General features: G+C 40.7%; 1 protein-coding gene and 1 long non-coding RNA gene across 3 annotated transcripts in view; one reads left to right on the forward strand and one right to left on the reverse strand.

Moving 5' to 3' along the window:
- Window positions 1-22,102, forward strand: part of LOC105486547 (radical S-adenosyl methionine domain containing 2) — a 34,240-nt gene that overhangs the window by 8,950 nt on the left and 3,188 nt on the right. For both annotated transcript variants that reach the window (XM_071076175.1, XM_011749452.3), the window contains exons 2-5: window positions 10,231-10,392; window positions 13,759-13,988; window positions 17,016-17,165; window positions 20,812-20,844. In XM_071076175.1, coding sequence (XP_070932276.1) covers window positions 10,233-10,392; window positions 13,759-13,988; window positions 17,016-17,165; window positions 20,812-20,844 — 573 coding nt within the window. In that variant the 5' untranslated portion in view covers window positions 10,231-10,232. The remainder of the gene's footprint in view (window positions 1-10,230; window positions 10,393-13,758; window positions 13,989-17,015; window positions 17,166-20,811; window positions 20,845-22,102) is intronic.
- Window positions 12,271-22,102, reverse strand: part of LOC105486548 (uncharacterized) — a 32,043-nt gene continuing 22,211 nt past the window's right edge. Inside the window, exons 3-4 of the long non-coding RNA XR_003019124.2 lie at window positions 13,149-13,354; window positions 12,271-12,405 (exon numbers count right to left, since the gene is read on the reverse strand). This is a non-coding gene — a long non-coding RNA (uncharacterized lncRNA). The remainder of the gene's footprint in view (window positions 12,406-13,148; window positions 13,355-22,102) is intronic.

Here is a 22,102-nt window from a genome sequence, read left to right on the forward strand (position 1 = left end):
AGACAATGGTCATATTGTTGTCTCTTCCTAGAATGTCTGTCCTCAAATCTTTGTTGATGAACTTTCAAAGCTCCTTTGAATTCTCCTTGGTTCTCTGCAGCCATAATTATGCCCTTTACTTTTCACTTGTGAACTCATGGCACTTGCTACAAATGTGTCTTGCAGCTTTTTAAAATGTACTATTTTGTTCAGTTTTTTTTTTTTTAAATATCTGGTTCCTCAAAGAAATTGTATTCCAAGGTTGAATTTTACCCTCCTGTGTATCTTCATGCCTGGCAGAATATCTAGAATGTAATAGAGGCTTAAGAAATGTTTTAGATAAATGAATGAATGCATGAGTGAGTGAATAAGGAGACATGTCGAGTGAAATTTCGACTTTCATTCAGAAGGCCAGGGTTTGAGTTTCTGCTCTAACATTTTCTAGACTTGTCAAGACATTTAGCTTTTCTGAGTATCAGTTCCATGATCTTTAAAATTATCTTTAGATAATAATGATAACTGATAAACCAATCTCAAAAGTTGGTACAAGGCACAAACAAGTGAATGTTCATGTATTGTGTCATAAAAGATAATTTTTTTTAATCAAAATAAACAGTTGTGTTTATTAAAGTACGTTATCAACAGAATGAAAAGGTAACCCAAGGAATGGGAGAAAATACTTGCAAGTCACATATCTGAAATGGGATAATTATATGAATTATATTTTAAAAAATTCTCCAATTCAACAACAAAAAACAATGTAATTAAAATATGAGCAATGGACTTGAAAAGACATTTCTTCAAAACAGATATACAAATGAAATTAAGAATATGAAAAGATTTTCAACATTTCTAATCACCTAGGGAAATGCAAATCAAAACTACAATAAGATACCACTTCACATCACTTCATATTTTAGGATGGACAGTATATTTTAAGAATACAGAAAATAACAAGTGTTGGTAAGAATGTAGAGAAATTAGAAGCCTGTGCACTGTTGATGGGAATAAAAAACGGTACAGCCATTATGGAAAACTGTATTGCAGTTCCTCAAAAAAATTAAAAATAGAATTACCATATGATTCAGTAACTCTACTTCTGGGTATATAACTAAAAGAATTAAAAGCAGGGCCTCAGAGATATTTGCACACCCATGCTCACTGCAGCATTTTTCTTTTTTTTTAATTTATTTATTATTATTATACTTTAAGTTGTAAGGTACATGTGCATAACGTGCAGGTTTGTTACATATGTATACTTGTGCCATGTTGGTGTGCTGCACCCATCAACTCATCATTTACATCAGGTATAACTCCCAATGCAATCCCTCCCCCCTCCCCCCTCCCCATGATAGGCCCCGGTGTGTGATGTTCCCCTTCCTGAGTCCAAGTGATCTCATTGTTCAGTTCCCACCTATGAGTGAGAACATGCGGTGTTTGGTTTTCTGTTCTTGTGATAGTTTGCTAAGAATGATGGTTTCCAGCTGCATCCATGTCCCTACAAAGGACACAAACTCATCCTTTTTGATGGCTGCATAGTATTCCATGGTGTATATGTGCCACATTTTCTTAATCCAATCTGTCACTGATGGACATTTGGGTTGATTCCAAGTCTTTGCTATTGTGAATAGTGCTGCAATAAACATACGTGTGCATGTGTCTTTATAGCAGCATAATTTATAATCCTTTGGGTATATACCCAGTAATGGGATGGCTGGGTCATATGGTACCTCTAGTTCTAGATCCTTGAGGAATCGCCATACTGTTTTCCATAATGGTTGAACTAGTTTACAATCCCACCAACAGTGTAAAAGCGTTCCTATTTCTCCACATCCTCTCCAGCACCCGTTGTTTCCTGACTTTTTAATGATCGCCATTCTAACTGGTGTGAGATGGTATCTCATTGTGGTTTTGATTTGCATTTCTCTGATGGCCAGTGATGATGAGCATTTTTTCATGTGTCTGTTGGCTGTATGAATGTCTTCTTTTGAGAAATGTCTGTTCATATCCTTTGCCCACTTTTTGATGGGGTTGTTTGTTTTTTTCTTGTAAATTTGTTTGAGTTCTTTGTAGGTTCTGGATATTAGCCCTTTGTCAGATGAGTAGATTGCAAAAAGTTTCTCCCATTCTGTAGGTTGCCTGTTCACTCTGATGGTAGTTTCTTTTGCTGTGCAGAAGCTCTTTAGTTTAATTAGATCCCATTTGTCAATTTTGGCTTTTGTTGCTGTTGCTTTTGGTGTTTTAGACATGAAGTCTTTGCCCATGCCTATGTCCTGAATGGTACTACCTAGGTTTTCCTCTAGGATTTTTATGGTATTAGGTCTAACATTTAAGTCTCTAATCCATCTTGAATTAATTTTCGTATAAGGAGTAAGGAAAGGATCCAGTTTCAGCTTTCTACTTATGGCTAGCCGATTTTCCCAGCACCATTTATTAAATAGGGAATCCTTTCCCCATTTCTTGTTTTTGTCAGGTTTGTCAAAGATCAGATGGCTGTAGATGTGTGGTATTATTTCTGAGGACTCTGTTCTGTTCCATTGGTCTATATCTCTGTTTTGGTACCAGTACCATGCTGTTTTGGTTACTGTAGCCTTGTAGTATAGTTTGAAGTCAGGTAGCGTGATGCCTCCAGCTTTGTTCTTTTGACTTAGGATTGTCTTGGAGATGCAGGCTCTTTTTTGGTTCCATATGAACTTTAAAGCAGTTTTTTCCAATTCTGTGAAGAAACTCATTGGTAGCTTGATGGGGATGGCATTGAATCTATAAATTACCTTGGGCAGTATGGCCATTTTCACGATATTGATTCTTCCTATCCATGAGCATGGTATGTTCTTCCATTTGTTTGTGTCCTCTTTTATTTCACTGAGCAGTGGTTTGTAGTTCTCCTTGAAGAGGTCCTTTACATCCCTTGTAAGTTGGATTCCTAGGTATTTTATTCTCTTTGAAGCAATTGTGAATGGAAGTTCATTCCTGATTTGGCTCTCTGTTTGTCTGTTACTGGTGTATATGAATGCTTGTGATTTTTGCACATTAATTTTGTATCCTGAGACTTTGCTGAAGTTGCTTATGAGCTTAAGGAGATTTTGGGCTGAGACAATGGGGTTTTCTAAATATACAATCATGTCATCTGCAAACAGGGACAATTTGACTTCTTCTTTTCCTAACTGAATACCCTTGATTTCTTTCTCTTGCCTAATTGCCCTAGCCAGAACTTCCAACACTATGTTGAATAGGAGTGGTGAGAGAGGGCATCCCTGTCTTGTGCCAGTTTTCAAAGGGAATTTTTCCAGTTTTTGCCCATTCAGTATGATATTGGCTGTGGGTTTGTCATAAATAGCTCTTATTATTTTGAGGTACGTTCCATCAATACCGAATTTATTGAGCATTTTTAGCATGAAGGGCTGTTGAATTTTGTCAAAAGCCTTTTCTGCATCTATTGAGATAATCATGTGGTTCTTGTCTTTGGTTCTGTTTATATGCTGGATTATGTTTATTGATTTGCGAATGTTGAACCAGCCTTGCATCCCAGGGATGAAGCCCACTTGATCATGGTGGATAAGCTTTTTGATGTGTTGCTGAATCCGGTTTGCCAGTATTTTATTGAGGATTTTTGCATCGATGTTCATCAGGGATATTGGTCTAAAATTCTCTTTTTTAGTTGTGTCTCTGCCAGGCTTTGGTATCAGGATGATGTTGGCCTCATAAAATGAGTTAGGGAGGATTCCCTCTTTTTCTATTGATTGGAATAGTTTCAGAAGGAATGGTACCAACTCCTCCTTGTACCTCTGGTAGAATTCAGCTGTGACTCCATCTGGTCCTGGACTTTTTTTGGTTGGTAGGCTATTAATTATTGCCTCAATTTCAGAGCCTGCTATTGGTCTATTCAGGGATTCAACTTCTTCCTGGTTTAGTCTTGGAAGAGTGTAAGTGTCCAGGAAATTATCCATTTCTTCTAGATTTTCCAGTTTATTTGCGTAGAGGTGTTTATAGTATTCTCTGATGGTAGTTTGTATTTCTGTGGGGTCGGTGGTGATATCCCCTTTATCATTTTTAATTGCGTCGATTTGATTCTTCTCTCTTTTCTTCTTTATTAGTCTTGCTAGTGGTCTGTCAATTTTGTTGATCTTTTCAAAAAACCAACTCCTGGATTCATTGATTTTTTGGAGGGTTTTTTGTGTCTCTATCTCCTTCAGTTCTGCTCTGATCTTAGTTATTTCTTGCCTTCTGCTAGCTTTCGAATGTGTTTGCTCTTGCTTCTCTAGTTCTTTTAATTGCGATGTTAGAGTGTCAATTTTAGATCTTTCCTGCTTTCTCTTGTGGGCATTTAGTGCTATAAATTTCCCTCTACACACTGCTTTAAATGTGTCCCAGAGATTCTGGTATGTTGTATCTTTGTTCTCATTGGTTTCAAAGAACATCTTTATTTCTGCCGTCATTTCGTTATGTATCCAGTAGTCATTCAGGAGCAGGTTGTTCAGTTTCCATGTAGTTGAGCGGTTTTGATTGAGTTTCTTAGTCCTGAGTTCTAGTTTGATTGCACTGTGGTCTGAGAGACAGTTTGTTATAATTTCTGTTCTTGTACATTTGCTGAGGAGTGCTTTACTTCCAATTACGTGGTCAATTTTGGAGTAAGTACGATGTGGTGCTGAGAAGAATGTATATTCTGTTGATTTGGAGTGGAGAGTTCTATAGATGTCTATTAGGTCTGCTTGCTGCAGAGATGAGTTCAATTCCTGGATATCCTTGTTAACTTTCTGTCTCGTTGATCTGTCTAATGTTGACAGTGGAGTGTTGAAGTCTCCCATTATTATTGTATGGGAGTCTAAGTCTCTTTGTAAGTCTCTAAGGACTTGCTTGATGAATCTGGGTGCTCCTGTATTGGGTGCATATATATTTAGGATAGTTAGCTCTTCCTGTTGAATTGATCCGTTTACCATTATGTAATGGCCTTCTTTGTCTCTTTTGATCTTTGATGGTTTAAAGTCTGTTTTATCAGAGACTAGTATTGCAACCCCCGCTTTTTTTTGTTCTCCATTTGCTTGGTAAATCTTCCTCCATCCCTTTATTTTGAGCCTATGTATGTCTCTGCGTGTGAGATGGGTCTCCTGAATACAGCAGACTGATGGGTCTTGACTCTTTATCCAGTTTGCCAGTCTGTGTCTTTTAATTGGAGCATTTAGTCCATTTACATTTAAGGTTAAGATTGTTATGTGTGAACTTGATCCTGCCATTATGATATTAACTGGTTATTTTGCTCGTTAGTTGATGCAGTTTCTTCCTAGCCTCGATGGTCTTTACATTTTGGCATGTTTTTGCAATGGCTGGTACCGGTTGTTCCTTTCCATGTTTAGTGCTTCCTTCAGGGTCTCTTGTAAGGCAGGCCTAGTGGTGACAAAATCTCTAAGCATTTGCTTATCTGTAAAGGATTTTATTTCTCCTTCACTTATGAAACTTAGTTTGGCTGGATATGAAATTCTGTGTTGAAAATTCTTTTCTTTAAGAATGTTGAATATTGGCCCCCACTCTCTTCTGGCTTGGAGAGTTTCTGCCGAGAGATCTGCTGTTAGTCTGATGGGCTTCCCTTTGTGGGTAACCCGACCTTTCTCTCTGGCTGCCCTTAAGATTTTTTCCTTCATTTCAACTTTGGTGAATCTGGCAATTATGTGTCTTGGAGTTGCTCTTCTCGAGGAGTATCTTTGTGGCGTTCTCTGTATTTCCTGGATTTGAATGTTGGCCTGCCCTACTAGGTTGGGGAAGTTCTCCTGGATGATATCCTGAAGAGTGTTTTCCAACTTGGTTCCATTTTCCCCCTCACTTTCAGGCACCCCAATCAGACGTAGATTTGGTCTTTTTACATAATCCCATACTTCTTGCAGGCTTTGTTCATTTCTTTTTCTTCTTTTTTCTTTTGGTTTCTCTTCTCGCTGCATTTCATTCATTTGATCCTCAATCGCTGATACTCTTTCTTCCAGTTGATCGAGTCGGTTACTGAAACTTGTGCATTTGTCACGTATTTCTCGTGTCATGGTTTTCATCTCTTTCATTTCGTTTATGACCTTCTCTGCATTAATTACTCTAGCCATCAATTCTTCCACTTTTTTGTCAAGATTTTTAGTTTCTTTACGCTGGGTACGTAATTCCTCCTTTAGCTCTGAGAAATTTGATGGACTGAAGCCTTCTTCTCTCATCTCGTCAAAGTCATTCTCAGTCCAGCTTTGATCCGTTGCTGGCGATGAGCTGCGCTCCTTTGCTGGGGGAGATGCACTCTTATTTTTTGAATTTCCAGCTTTTCTGCCCTGCCTTTTCCCCATCTTTGTGGTTTTATCTGCCTCTGGTCTTTGATGATGGTGATGTACTGATGGGGTTTTGGTGTAGGTGTCCTTCCTGTTTGATAGTTTTCCTTCTAACAGTCAGGACCCTCAGCTGTAGGTCTGTTGGAGATTGCTTGAGGTCCACTCCAGACCCTGTTTGCCTGGGTATCAGCAGCAGAGGCTGCAGAAGATAGAATATTTCTGAACAGCGAGTGTACCTGTCTGATTCTTGCTTTGGAAGCTTCCTCTCAGGGGTGTACTCCACCCTGTGAGGTGTGGGGTGTCAGACTGCCCCTAGTGGGGGATGTCTCCCAGTTAGGCTACTGAGAGGTCAGGGACCCACTTGAGCAGGGAGTCTGTCCCTTCTCAGATCTCAACCTCCGTGTTGGGAGATCCACTGCTCTCTTCAAAGCTGTCAGACAGAGTCCTTTGCATCTGCAGAGGCTTCTGCTGTGTTTGTTATTGTTTACTGTGCCCTGTCCCCAGAGGTGGAGTCTACAGAGACAGGCAGGTTTCCTTGAGCTGCTGTGAGCTCCACCCAGTTCGAGCTTCCCAGCAGCTTTGTTTACCTACTTAAGCCTCAGCAATGGCGGGCGCCCCTCCCCCAGCCTCGCTGCTGCCTTGCCGGTAGATCACAGACTGCTGTGCTAGCAATGAGGGAGGCTCCGTGGGCGTGGGACCCTCCCGGCCAGGTGTGGGATATGATCTCCTGGTGTGCCTGTTTGCTTAAAGCGCAGTATTGGGGTGGGAGTTACCCAATTTTCCAGGTGTTGTGTGTCTCAGTTCCCCTGGCTAGGAAAAGGGATTCCCTTCCCCCTTGCGCTTCCCAGGTGAGGCGATGCCTCGCCCTGCTTCAGCTCTCGCTGGTCGGGCTGCAGCAGCTGACCAGCACCCATCGTCCGGCACTCCCCAGTGAGATGAACCCAGTACCTCAGTTGAAAATGCAGAAATCACCGGTCTTCTGTGTCGCTCGCGCTGGGAGTTGAAGACTGGAGCTGTTCCTATTCGGCCATCTTGCTCTGCCCCCCCAAAGATAAATTATTAATAGTTATAATTAATACTTTTATATTATATCCTCTTGTTTTAAGTAAATAAAACCAAAGTTAATTAAAATGCTTACAGGATAATGTAGGTTGTATTTTCCTGTAAGAGAGATTTCTACATAATGGAAGAAACCTATTTTTTTGGATGTAGGAATTAAAGAAAGAGGAAAGAATCACAAAATGTGGCTCCACAGTCAAGGACAGGTTTATTTTAGAGAAAACAAACCTGATAGGGGCTTGTGGCTGAGTTAGGTCAGAGCCCATTCTCTTACAGACCAAGAGTTTTAAGGATTTAGGGTGGGAAAGTTTATTAGAGGCTTAGACTGCTTCTGTTTCTCTTTGTTGTGTTTATCTGGGAATGAGAGTTGTGTGTCTGTTACCTTACATCTTCCTGCAGCTGCAGGCATACCCACCCTGAATCTGCTTTTAGCTTCCCTATCTTAGAGCACTGAAGAGAAACGAATGTGCTTATTAAGGCCCACTGTTTTACTGGGGCCCATTGTATGAGAATGAAGTTTGGCAGTTACCTACGAGACTTCCCTCAACCTCCCTCTGTGCCCGAGCTGTCTTATCTGTGTTTTACTGTCTGCTCTTTCTGGCTGCTTGTAGTTAGAAGAGAAGTGACTTCCTTAAAATGCATAAGGCTAGAAAGGGAGCTGGAACTTGAAGTGGTGGTGTTTGTCTGAGATGATGATGTTCCTGCTCTGTCAGTGGTAATTAAAGGTTTACATTTACATTGAAATTTAAATTTTAATATATATTTTATATATTGTATTTAAAATTAAAATTTACTATTCTGGCTAAAGATGCTTCTAAAATATACTATTTACTTTTCTGGCTTTTAAACTGTTTTGAAATTCTATTCAGAAAGACTGAATAGAATTAAAAATAATGAGCATCAGATCTGGGCTGTAATATGATCACTCGTGCATGTTAACACTATTGTAAATCAATTACTCCTTGTCTAAGATCTTAACTATGCCTCTAAATTCTATTCCTTCCATTTCCTTATTCTTCCATCCCTTCTAAATATAGTCCTCAAAATTGTTAGCAGTTCTGTGCCACTGGCCAGGCCCCTGTCTTACTTTCTACAGTTTATCTGCCACTACGTCACCACACTACTTAGGTAATTATGTTTTATTTGGTTTTCGGGTTATAATGAGCGTCACTCAAGCTGCCTCCCAGCATGATGGATCATAAATAGGTGGTATAATGTCTCACTGTCCAATCATAGAGACGTCTGAGCGTGAAAGGGGGCACTAAAACTCACAGATACTGTTTTGTTTACTATAAACCAAAACTGTTCCAGGCACACCAGCCTGGAGGCTTCTCTACTTATAAAGACTCCAGGCTTTGGATCTAGGCATGTACCTTAGCTCTACTTTTCTCTTGTCTTATGATCTTCAGCAAGTTGTTTAACCTTTCTTCACTTCAATTCGTGCACTAAAAACCAGATAATAATTCCTTCCCCATGGGTTATTTAAGGGTTGAAAGCTTTAACCATATTACCTTGGGTGATGTATGGTGAGACCAGATACAGATTAAGAGAGACCAAAAAGAGGTTTGCACAGGCTCACTCTCCTAGAATGCAGGCAGGCAGGTGTATGACGCATCGGCCTGTCCTTCTAGAACGCAGACTGGCAGGTGTATGGCACAAAGGCCCATCTTCCTAGAATGCAGGCAGGCAGGTGTGTAACGCATAGATCCTTCCTCCTAGAATGCAGGCAGGTGGCTGTATAACGCACAAGCCCATTCTCCTAGAACACAGGCAGACAGATGTGTAAACGTAGACCCCATCCTCCTAGAATGCAGGCAGGTGGATGTGTAACGCATAGACTCCATCCTCCTAGAATGCAGGCAGGTGGGTGTGTAACACATGCAAGAGACATATGTTCTTCTCTGAGAAAACAAAATGACCCCAAAGTAAAGACCAAGGATATTAGCAGTTGGAGGTTTTTCTGTGAATAAACCGGTTTACCTCTCTGTCTCTCTCTAGTGAAACCCTCCTTTGGACCAGCCCCTCCCTTCATCACATAAATTCCATTCACTTATTTTGTGTCACACTGAAATTTAAATGAACAAATAAAAACATCAAAAGAAAAGGCAGACACCAAAACAAATACCCAGAGAGGATGTAGGAAGAAGAAAACTTCCAAAATAAACTATAACTAGTAATTGCAGAGAGATAAGAGAAAGAATTGCATATATGAAACAAGAATAGAATGCCTGGAAAGGAATAGTCAGAATATGGAAGTGTCTGGGGAACTAAAAATGGGGTTTCTAAAATTAAAATCTTAATAGAAAGACGAAAAGGCAAAGTCTTGCCAAAATGAGACCAAAAAATCAGGATAGATATAGAAAGGAAGATGATAAGAAAATAGTAGTTAAATTTAGAAACTCCAATATTCCAGTAATATAAGTTCCAGATTCCTGCTTTTACATTTTTTTCAGGAAGCCTGTAAAGGGATTTTCTAAAATAAGGGAGTAGCCCAACAGAGAGGGCGACACGGAATCCAGGACAAGGAGTGGGGATGGGAAACGCAGAGTGAAGAGGAGTGTTATTCCCAGGCTGGCAGCTGGCCTGTGGACAGTCACGCCACATGGCAGGGATATGGCTTTCTGCTTTGCAAATCCTGGTGCTGCCTCATTGTACCCTTTGGTGTCTGAGCAATTCTGTTCATCTGTGTAACCAATTCCCTGCATCCCTGTTTAGACCCCGAATTAAACATACGCTATTCCCATTGGGTGGGATTGGTGTTGAGAACTAGGGTTAGGGGAGGGGAAGATAATGAGAAAATTTTATTTCTTTTTTTTTACATTGAGAAAATATTACTTTTGCTATTAAAATAATAATGTATATTTGTGAAGTGGTAAAATTCATGTATCACCTTGCACAGGTATGGAGAAGATCAACTTTTCAGGTGGAGAGCCATTTCTTCACGACCGGGGAGAATACCTGGGCAAGTTGGTGAAGTTCTGCAAAACAGAGCTGCAGCTGCCCAGCGTGAGCATCGTGAGCAATGGAAGCCTGATCCGGGAGAGGTGGTTCCAGAATTATGGTGTGCTTCATGGGATGGCACTCTCCTTACTGCTATTGTTATTGTTGGTTCTTGTATTTCCTTCCATCCTGGGCCTTCAGCCAGACCTGCTGAGGAGAACTGGAAGGGAGGAAAAACTAATCTTGCTAACTCTAATCGCTTTTCAAGCTGTGCACGGCATTATGGCAGTTTTACTTCCTTAGGGCTCTCAGTAAACAAGTTTGGCAAGTTAGATAATAGACCTTATTACTGAGATGACTATCTTGTACATTGCAATTTAGCAAATACAAGATCTATGGCCTTAGTTTAGACACTAGGTAGGAAAATTAACACATTTGACAGCTTTGTAATAAAATATCTCTGTTGGGACTGGACTGGATCCATAGACTAATTGTATCAGAACCTCGTGGTGTGTGGATTGGCCAATATGGGGAGCTCCAAGGGATTCTACCGTGGAGCCAGAATTAAGAACCGCTGAATTCTAAGTCTGCTGAGATTCCTCGCAGTTTTCAGCAGATGTCATGTCCATAGAGCAGTGCTTGAAACTTAGCAAGGGCTTGGAAAACATTAGCTCTTCTTATATGGACTGTCATGTTGGGAAACAGGTGTAACCTGTTATAGTAAAATTCTCTGTTCTTGTTTATATGAGCTGTTCGAGACTTGAAGTCTTTCCAAGAGAAGCTGCATTTATAATCTGTTGAGGATGTTGCTGAGACATCTCTGGTACACCATCTGTGATGGTGCGGACATGGACTGTGGGGGAGGGACGCTGTGGATGTGGGTTGGAGGGTCCATCTGATAAGGGTTAAGAAGGTAGAGAAGAGTCAAGGTGTCAGGTGCAGGTGAATCAGGAAAGGCCTACAAGGCAGTGTGTAAAACCGAAACGGTAGTGAAGGGAGGCACTTTGTCACACATGCAGTCTGAGTTGAAAAGTGAACTTTGGGAACCATACTCAGAGAGAGAAAAAAGAAACTGAGGAAGCAGTGTGATGGAGAGTACCTGGCGGGATTTTCTGGGTGGGTACCCAGCCAATGCCCTTCCTCTAAGATCAGTCATCCAGGGTGTCTTTGTGGTGTACAGATCAGGGACAGTGCCGCACGTCCAGGTCAAATCTCTCAGGCTTGTGGGAGAAAGTGGTATAAATTAGTGAATTTAGAAGCATATAAGAAAAGTCACTGTCAGCAGCTTGGAGACAATAGGAAACCACAAAGACTGGAGGACGGGAAGCACTGTGCCCTATTCCTATAGTGCATGGGCGGAGAGCCAGCTAGGAGGTTTCATTGATTTTTGTACAGCAAGATAATTTGGATGATCCTCAAATTATTAAACATAGATCAAAAATATACAATTATAAACATTTGTAAATAATTTGAAATACTTTTAGGCATTGTGAGGAACAAATGTATACAGATGCCTATCTGGCCCATAAGCTGCTAATTTTCCACCTCTGGCTCAATGGGTCAGGGATGGGTCATGTGCTTGAGTGGATGAAGAGAGCTGTTTTAGAACCCCACTGCCTCGCCAAGTTTGGCAATTTGCTAGAAGGACTTCCAACGCTCAATAGCCAGCTATACTCATGGCTAGGGTTTATTAGAGTCAAGGATACAGAACAGAAACAGCAGGGTAATGACATATATATATCACCAGAGTCCAGAGAGTCCAGACACAGGCCCTGAGTGCTTCTCCATCCCAGGCCTCACAGGTTGTACTTTCTCTCTAGCAGTGAACTACAGGGACATAGTTGGAATGTGTTTGCCTAGGAAGGTCCATTTGAGTCTTAGAGTCTGAGGCTTTATACAGGGCTGGTCATTTACGCACATGCTTCTATGTAACCAGCTATTGGAACTGAAACTCAGGACCCCAACAATGCAACCAAGGAAGTCGTGGATCTGGCTAAACAATCCTGAGAAGTCTTGACAAGTTGATTTAACATGCTCCATTGCCCCAGGTTTATACACCTCACCAATGATACGTAGAATATTGTAGTCGCCATATATGCAGGGGTTGGCCCAGATTCCACCATGGTTCCGGGTTCTGGAAAGATATAGGGACTGAGCAAACAGATCTGCTCCATTAAATCTTTCTTCCCGAGAGCTTTGGCAAGGAAAAGCTGAGAACAGGAGGATAGTTATCATGGACATACAGCAAAAGTTGGAAGGGGGGCAGAAGATAGCAATTGACTTACAGATCCTCAGATGACTTGTCTTGACTTTTGCATAACTGATAAGTCTCTGCATTTTTGGTTTTGAACTTAATTTCTGGTCTGTTTGGAGATCAGGTGCTCAGTGACTTGCCTTTTCACAATGTGATATGCCATTAGGAATTTATTTGAGATCAATTTTTAGAATGTTTCGAGTTGTTTTAAATCATGGACAGTTGCCTTATTCTGGCTCCGGTTTATGCTAGATGTTTTGAGGGCATATGTTACATATGGATAAAATAAAATTGGCCTAAAATAGGAGTCAAAATGACTCCTTTTGTAATATTAGAAGATAGCTGCTTAAAGAGTTTTTGGAATTTCCAGCTTCTATAATTTGAAAGTAATTTTAAGAAAAGCAGTCAACTCTTAAAAAGTCACAAAACTAGGAAAACTCTGACTTAATCAACTGCAAGGAGTGACTCAGCCATCGAGAATGACTGTACTTAAGAGATAAGTGGAACTGGAGGGGTAATAAGAGAGGTGGAGCAGAAACTAGTGTGACGGAAACCAAAGCGAAGGTAATTGTGAACACTTTCTGTACTCCCGAAATGACATGCTATCACAGCTCTTCACATACCATGTTGCAAGGAGGGTCTGTTTACACTTTATTCCCACACCAGGCTTCCCTTTCTCTTGGTTTTCTTGGCATCTAACACAGTTGTCATTGACATCACATAGAGTGTTTCTAAATATTTAGATGATGAATCAACTATTAAGGAGATGTCCGGAAGAAGCTGATGAACTTAGCAAAAATACTAGGGATCTTCAGCAGAGCAATTTTATCTGTGTGATGGAAAGAAAAAGAAGTAAATTTGTAACTGTTCATAAATAAGTCTATAGGCATCCAAATATATCTACCTGCCTCAGAAATTACATACTTTGTATGCAGGAATAAATGAAAAACCTGATATATTTAAATATGTCAGTAAGTGCTCACACATATACATGTGCAGAGTTTTCAAATAATCAACTAAGTATTTGCATCCTTATTTTACATATATATTTAGTTTTTCAAGTTTATTTGACATAAGAAGAAAGTATAATTCATATCTCAGTGAGTTTCGTGGGTATAAGGAAAAGTGTCTTTTTAAAAATTAAAACAACATATATTTTATCACAAGAGATATAATAGCCTGAGGGGCTTGGTGCTTGGATAGAAAAGTTTAAAAATGATCATTTTCCCTCAGGTGAATATTTGGACATTCTCGCTGTCTCCTGTGACAGCTTTGATGAGGAAGTCAATGTCCTTATTGGCCGTGGCCAAGGAAAGAAGAACCATGTGGAAAACCTTCAAAAGCTGAGGACGTGGTGTAGGGATTATAGAGTCGCTTTCAAGATAAATTCTGTCATTAATCGTTTCAACGTGGAAGAGGACATGACGGAACAGATCAAAGCACTAAACCCCGTCCGCTGGAAAGTAAGTACACAAGGTCGCTTTTGCTGATTTCCTTCAAGAAAACATTCAGGAATGACTATTTTCAATGAAACTGAAAATAATACTGACACAAGAGAACTCTGAACCTCGCAAGCCAGTCCAGAAGTCAGATTCTTGGTCTTTCAGCTCTGTTAGACTTAAAACTGTACTTTTCTTTGCCTTACTTCCCGTTTCTGAAGACTTGAAATGATTTCCTTTGGAAATATTGTGAGGATAAACATAAAAAAATATGCTCAGTGCTTGGAAATGTTTGGAATAATATGTTCATAGAAAGCCTACATTTCTTTTTAAAACTCTTGGCTTATGAATGGACAGATACAGGTTCCTCATAAATTCTGATGCAGTGAATTCCTAGAAGACATTAGGGGTAAAGTCATCCCCAAGTTGTAGCAAAATGGGACCTTTACTCCCAGATTCATGCTTTAGGGCTGGCACCACTACCAGCTACTAAAAGCCTGAAGTCCACACACATGCAAGCCAACTCCATATATGCAGCTCCCACCGTGTGCAGACATGCATGACTAAAATCCCAGGTTTCTACCTTTGACTGCTTGTCAGAGTCAACTCAGGAGGCTGTTTAAAAGCAGTTTCTTGGGCCTCATACCTGCTGTCCTGAAACAAGGCCTGTGGTGAAGGCAAGCATAGCAGGGAGGGCTTACACAAACATATATTTCTAACAAGCAGTCCTGGGGACTCTTGTATAGCCATCCAGCGCTTGTGTCTGGAGCCCAGCATAGATGCAATGAAAGGTAAGATGCAGAGCGCAGTGCTAGCACAAACACACAAAAAGAGATGTGGGAAAAGTCACATAATAGAAAGCTATGTGTGCTATCATACCGTGAAATGGCAAAAGAGGCTGAGCTGAAGCGGAAGGCTTCGTATAGGAGGAGGCATTTGGCTATGCTCTGAAAAATGGAAAGAATTTTCATAGGTAGCAAAGACCTGAAGAAGAAAGCCACATCCAGACTAGAGGGCTTGCCTGCACAAAGAACAGGTTTTCCTTCAAAGCTGCCTTGGCTATTTCTTTTAATCCCATGTCAGCATTCCAGATAGAGTTAGGGAGGAGGGAAAGGGATATTCTAGCATTTTCCTGAAGCTGTCCCGTAATATGTGGAAATGGGTTAGGGGAAGCTGGAGATGCTACTTTGAAAAAATTTTAATAGGTATGTTGAACTTGAACTTTTGGTTACGTGTATAAGGACATGAAATATCAGCCTCGTTTCCAGGTGTAGAAGGAACTGGAGAAAAGCTAAAGAGAGAGGTCTGATAGGAAAAACAGGACCACGATCCACCAGGAAGGCAGAGGCTCCAGCGGGAGGGCTAAGCTACCTTAGAGACATAGACTTTCCTGCCTGCCCGTCTCCTGTCCCCACCTCTCTCCTCTGCCCCATGTTTCCTGTTACTGTTTCCTCATTGCTGTCTTTTGGCGTCCTTTTTTCAGATGTGTAAGTATTTTTTCCCCAAGCTTGGTGTTCTCCTATCTCATGGCCTTTCTCTCAGATATTTTGACTCCTACACCGGCTTCCATTCATCTGATTCACTCTAGATTTGCCATCAAGATCCTGACTCTTTTGGTGGAAGGCTAGCTTCTGCCTGTTTGGAAAACCAGATTGTTGATATATGCAGGCTTCCAGTTGATGTAAATTGATGCTCCTGGATCAGGTGCCTGTTCTTAGTCCAATCGTACATTGCACTCAGAACCTGGTTTCCTGAGGCTGCCTCCTCCACCATGAGGCTGTGGGCTGGAAGGTGTCACCAGCCGTGTCCCCGGGACAACAGCACTGAGCATACGATTACTCATTGGGAGGCTTTGTTGTGACCTGTAGGCTTGCTCCAGCAGCATGGCAGGAGGGAGCTCCTTCTACTCTTCCATGCCCAATCCCACGCCCTCAATATTGTTCCCCTTTCAGCTCCTACAGCTTGGTTTTCTCCTACAGAGGCCCTTCCATTCTAGCTGGCTGATTCTGGAGTCAAAGTCCCTGGGAAAAAATGCCTGTGATGTATGTCTTCTTTGATAGTCAAGTCTGCTCATGATTCAAACCTACATGGAAGGGCACTCCCTCCCTGCCAGGCCTCTCCATACCCTGAGCCTGAATGGGGCATGGGGATGGGTGATGATCCCTCCCAAGATGCTCACAGTCTTTTAAGGAAGAAACCATGAAAGCAAAAAGCAAAGGGGACAGTGGAGGCAAATATCAAAAGACCGAGGAGCACAAAAGAAAGGGAAAATAAAGAGTGAGCAAAAAAGGCAACATTGAAGTGTTGACAATTCCTTCTCATCTGACTACAGTGGCATCTGAATGGTTCAGATGATGATATTAGTGAAATTCTGTGTAGAATAATCCTTTCCGTGGAAACCCTTTAGATCTGGGCTTGTCCTGGCTCTGTCTTGGGTTAGCTGTCACCCTTTGTCACCTTGGGCAAGTCTCTTCACTTCTTGCCTTTTGTAGGACTGAATTTTATTTTCAAACGATGGTAGTATGTATAGAATAATACACTTTACACAATCATACAGACACATTTGTTCACTTAAAAGACTGTCAAAAGAGAGTATTAATGATTTTGAAAAACTGTTCTTAGGTTTTAAGCGAAAAACAGACATACACTAGAGGCTTTTATAAAAAATCAGCAGAGAAAACAATGTTTTTAAAATGTGTTTTTCTTGGTTATGGGATTACACATGATTTATTTTTTATGCTCTTTTATAGTTTATATTTTTTCAATAAATACCCATTATTTTGTTGTCAGAAAATATTATAAGACTCAATCAAACATAATCTAGACAAGTTTTTGAAAGTTTATATTTTAAGGATGTTTGTGCTTCTAACAGCATATTCCTAAATGTCAGGGCTAGCTTTCATTTCCACAAAGTAATATTTCTCTAGAATGTTCCTCAGCTCATAGAGTCTTCTTTACTCAGAAGAAATAAAGCTTGTAAAAGGGGACTGAGGTTTGGGGGGAAACATAATGGAAGCTCTCTGCAAAGCAAATGCTACCATTGCCTTTCAGGTGTTCCAGTGCCTCTTAATTGAGGGTGAGAATTGTGGAGAAGATGCTCTAAGGGAAGCAGAAAGATTTGTTATTGGTGATGAAGAATTTGAAAGATTCTTGGAGCGCCACAAAGAAGTGTCCTGTTTGGTGCCTGAATCTAACCAGAAGGTTGTATAAAGCAAAAGTTGTTTTATCATCATACATTCAGACTGACTCCCAAAAGGGAAGTCTCTCAGCCAAGGGTCCCACACATCGTTATTTTAAAGGGTTCGTGGTGAGAAATGGCAGGAGTGCCATGTCAGGGCAGATCGGGCTGAGGGCTGCCATTGGCTCTGCCACCTCCCAGCTGCAGGGTCTTTAGAGAGCTTCAGCTTCTCTATCCATGATGGATACAGTGGTACTTTGCAGACGATACAATTGTACATAGATTCATGTAGATATTCTTTATATATGATTCATATATGTATAAGGTCCCTATGTGTCATACATGTATGACATAGCCCCTAGACATAGAAAGAACTAACGAATACCACTCTATTGATATCAACATTATCACTTTATTTAGCTGAATAATCTCTATGTATAATTTTGTTATGTTGCATAGAATATAGAAGAAATGTTTCCTGTTTAGTTTTCTAATGGAATGACAATTGGATCTATCCTATTAGCACAAATTTCATACACAGATAAAACAAGGTTGGCCAAAGCATGTCTACACTGTGGAACTCTCAGGTATTACTAGAAGCAGGGGATCTAAAGATGTGTTCTCAGAAGCTACAGAAAAAAATCCATTAATAAGGAACCTCGTTATTAATGAAAGATACAAACTTTAAAAAAAATTGATAGTATAATTGAATCCATAAAATTAAAAATATATGTCACACATGTCATAAAATTAAAAGTGAAATATGGTAACATGTTATACTGAATAGTATAAAGTATTATATATAAAAAGTTATTTAAATCAGTAATCTATTAACACCAAAAAAGCAAAACATGCAATGGACATAAATAGTTTACAGAAGAAAAACAAATGGTGAGGCCGGGCGCGGTGGCTCAAGCCTGTAATCCCAGCACTTTGGGAGGCCGAGACGGGCGGATCACAAGGTCAGGAGATCGAGACCATCCTGGCTAACACGGTGAAACCCCGTCTCTACTAAAAATACAAAAAACTAGCCGGGTGAGGTGGCGGGCGCCTGTAGTCCCAGCTACTCCGGAGGCTGAGGCAGGAGAATGGCGTGAACCCGGGAGGTGGAGCTTGCAGTGAGCTGAGATCCGGCCACTGCACTCCAGCCTGGGCGACAGAGCGAGACTCCGTCTCAAAAAAAAAAAAAAAAAAGAAAAACAAATGGTGAATAAATATTTTAAGGGCATTTGATATTGTCTATATTCAAAGAAATACAAAATAAAATATGAAGCATAAAGTTACAGTAAGAGGCAAGTTCATGTTGTTAGCAACAGTATAAATTATTGCAACTTTCCTAGAAAACGAATTGCTAACTTTCTAACCTTTAAAATAGCCACATATTTGAATTTAGAAATTCTACCTTAAAACATGAAATATTCACAGATGTAGAGAAGTATTTATGTGACGATATGTTACTGCAGTATTAAGAATAATACTGGCTGGGTGCGGTGGCTCACGCCTGTAATCCCAGCACGTTGAGAGGCCGAGGCGGGTAGATCATGAGGTCAGGATATCGAGACCATCCTTGCTAACATGGTGAAACCCCGTCTCTACTAAAAATACAAAAATTTAGCCAGGCGTGGTGGTGGGCGCCTGTAGTCCCAGCTACTCGGGAGGCTGAGGCAGGAGAATGGTGTGAACCCAGGAGTTGGAGCTTGCAGTGAGCAGAGACCATGCCACTGCAGTCCAACCTGGGCAACAGAGCGAGACTCAGTCTCACAAAAAAATAAAAAATAAAAGAAGAATACCAAAAAAATTAAAGATAGCCTGTCATTCAGCATAAAGAGGATGAGTAAATCTGTAGGTTCACAGAGTGAAATGTTACACTGACTAACAAGCATAGTCCAAAAATTTTTAAGTGACAAAGAGAAATTCTGATAATATAATAGTAGGTACAGATAAAAAACAGTATGCAAAATTAATTTGAGGTTTAAGCCTAATGTGTAAAAAAAAGTGCATGTCTACATATTCCTATGGTTATCTTGGAGTAGTGGAATTATGAGTCATTTTATTCACCTTTTTAACTTTTTGAACTTTAAAATTTTGTAACTTAAGTATTAGCTTTATTATTTTAAAAACAGCTTCTCCATCTGCCATCCAAAAATACACATACAGGAAAATCTACCCCGTATGCTTAAGTAATGCTAGGAACTCAAAGAGCAGACATCCATTCCTTATGTTTTAGACTTCTGAGGCTCTAGGTAAATGGTTCAAGTTTAAAAGGTAATGTTGAAGTGAACACGAATAAGAAAATCCCGGAATGGCGGACAGGATTTTACCATCAAAAAGAAGAGATAGTGGGTAGAGGAGGCTTTCCTCTATGCACTATTTTATTTGATATTTTAAAACTCCATCTTAATTAAATAGTTAATATGACATTATAGAAAAGCTGGTTAGTACCTCCTTTGTAAGAGGGACTGTTATCCCTTTGACTCATCGCCATTTTCACTAATGCTTCATGAGCCAGGTTTTATCATCTCCGTTGTATACACCAAGAGGCCGAGTGGTAGGTGCTCATTTACCAGACTTGTATCAGGGTCAAAATCTGAATTTTGATGACCCCAAAGCCCACGAACCTTTTAGCCAGTTTGTTTCAAACTTCATCAAATCACCTGGGATCTTGTGAAAGGGCAGACCCTTACTCAGTGGGTCTGAGGTGGGCCCACCACTCTGCACCTGGAACTAGTTCCCAGATGATGCTAATGCTACTGGTACCCCACTAGACATTCAATAGCAGGTCTGCTCCTACCCCTGCAGAGGGGTTGGCAAACGCTGGCCCCAGGGACGGGTCTGGCCTGCCACCTGTTGTAGTACAGGATGCAAGTTAAGAGTTGATAAGGGAAAACATTAAAACAAGAATCGTATTTATGACCTGTGAACATTATGTAAAAGCTGTTTTTATGGGCCCATAAATTAAGTTTCAGAGGAGCTCAGCCAAGCTATTTTTCTTATGTATCATCTGTGGTGGCTTTTGGGCTGCAAAGCACAGTTGATTAGTTGTGACAGACTGTGTGGCCTGCTAAGCAGAAAATATTTGCCATCTGGCCCTTTACAGAAAACAATTTTGCAGACCCCTATCTACAAGGATAGGGATAGAAGGAATACCTTCCCATCAGCAGTACAGGTACAGCTTCTCTATATGTATAGAGGGCATAACTATTGACAAGTCATGTTAGGGTAATATTAGAATCCTCAGGTAAATCCACCTTTTAGCTCCCAAAAGTAGCATTCAAGAGAGTTCTGCTCTATAAATTGAAAAGGGGGAAATCAGATACATGGTGGACAGAGTCATTGGAAATACCATGTAAAGAAGAAAAGGGCTCTCCAAAAGTGTGAAGGGATGGGGAAATTGCCTTGGAGTTCACTGTCAGGGAAGCCTTCAGGAAGAAGGTTCTGATGCTTGGCCTTTTCAGCAAAGAGCAGAGAATCCAGGCCTGCTGTGATCTGTTGGAAACCGAATGCACACAAACAGAGCCTTGTCTTGCGAGGGCCATGCCAAAGGCAACTCAAGAAATGAGAAATGCTGGATCCAAAATAATAACAACGCAAACACTCCAGGTGGACAGTTGAGCTCACATACTGAGAAATGCACCTGAAACTAAATTTGTATTAACTTCTCCTTTGCAGATGAAAGACTCCTACCTTATTCTGGATGAATATGTGAGTATTTCCAATGAGTTATAAAATTATCACTTAATTAATTAATTAGCACCAGTGGCAGAGTTGAGTTCCATAAGCATAATTATCTAGTACCTATTTGTCCTTCTTAATTAGCACTTCACAGTTTGACGGTCAGTGATTACGATTATGCTAGAGCCCTCACTTCTCAGGGTCAAACGTGAAGCTAAACACTGGAACAGCACATGCTTGAACCCAGGTCCCAGCATTGATTTGCACTGAGCACCACGTGATATTGTCTGCCATATAGCTATGCTTCCGTGGATGTCACGTGGAACCTGTTATCACACACAACAAAGTCGTGTGTTATGCAGTCCTGGGCTGGAGGCTCTCCTGAGATACAGCATCCAGCCTACTTTGGAGGAAGGCCATATCACTCTTCTCATTATCTTGGAGAAACCAGACACAGCCAGTTTGTCTTCTGATTGATAAACTTTGGCTTTGGTGAGGAGAGGCTTATGGTTCTGCTCCAAACACCACTGATATTATTCCTACCCCCACTGCCTTCCAAAGGAAGAGGGAAACCCGTGCTTCTCAAAATTGAAAAACAAATCACTTCCCCCTTTCCTCTGTCTTTTTTTTTTCTAGATCTATAACCTTTGCCACTCTTTCTAGCAAAGGACAAATAAGTCCATTTGAAGACGTATTTTAAAGAAATGAGCTCCAGCCACCTTGAGTTCCATATTTAAATTGGATTTGTCTTTTGGAGAAATGCTTACTGTCACTTTTGATGTTTTCTTTTCTTTTCTTTTCTTTTCTTTTTTTTTTTTTTCTGAGATAGGGTTTCGTGTCATCCAGGCTAGAGGGCAATGGCACAATCTTGGCTCACTGCAGCCTCAGCCTCCTGGGCTCAGGTGATCCTCCTGCCTCAGCCTCCCAAGTAGCTGGTACTGCAGGTGTGCATTACCACACATAACTGGATTTTTATGTATTTTTTGTAGAGATTGGATTTTGCCATGTTGCCCATGCTGGTCTTGAACTCTTGGGCCTCCCTAAATGCTGGGATTCCAGGTGTGGGCCCCCATGCCCAGCTGGTATTTTGTTATTTTCAAGTTAACCAATCAGTGTTTATAGCCATTTCATTTCTTAACAATATAAGCTTTCTTAATAGAGCGTAAGGGAAAAGGTGATAAGGAAAATACTCAGTTTCTGGGTCCAAGGTAGAGAGGAAAATTCAAACAATTTATTTTTGGAGTGGAAATTATTATGATTGACTAGGGATTTTGACCAGCATCCCTCA

The sequence above is a fragment of the Macaca nemestrina genome, chromosome 13 (genome assembly GCF_043159975.1).
Source record: "Macaca nemestrina isolate mMacNem1 chromosome 13, mMacNem.hap1, whole genome shotgun sequence".
Taxonomy (NCBI): domain Eukaryota; kingdom Metazoa; phylum Chordata; class Mammalia; order Primates; family Cercopithecidae; genus Macaca; species Macaca nemestrina.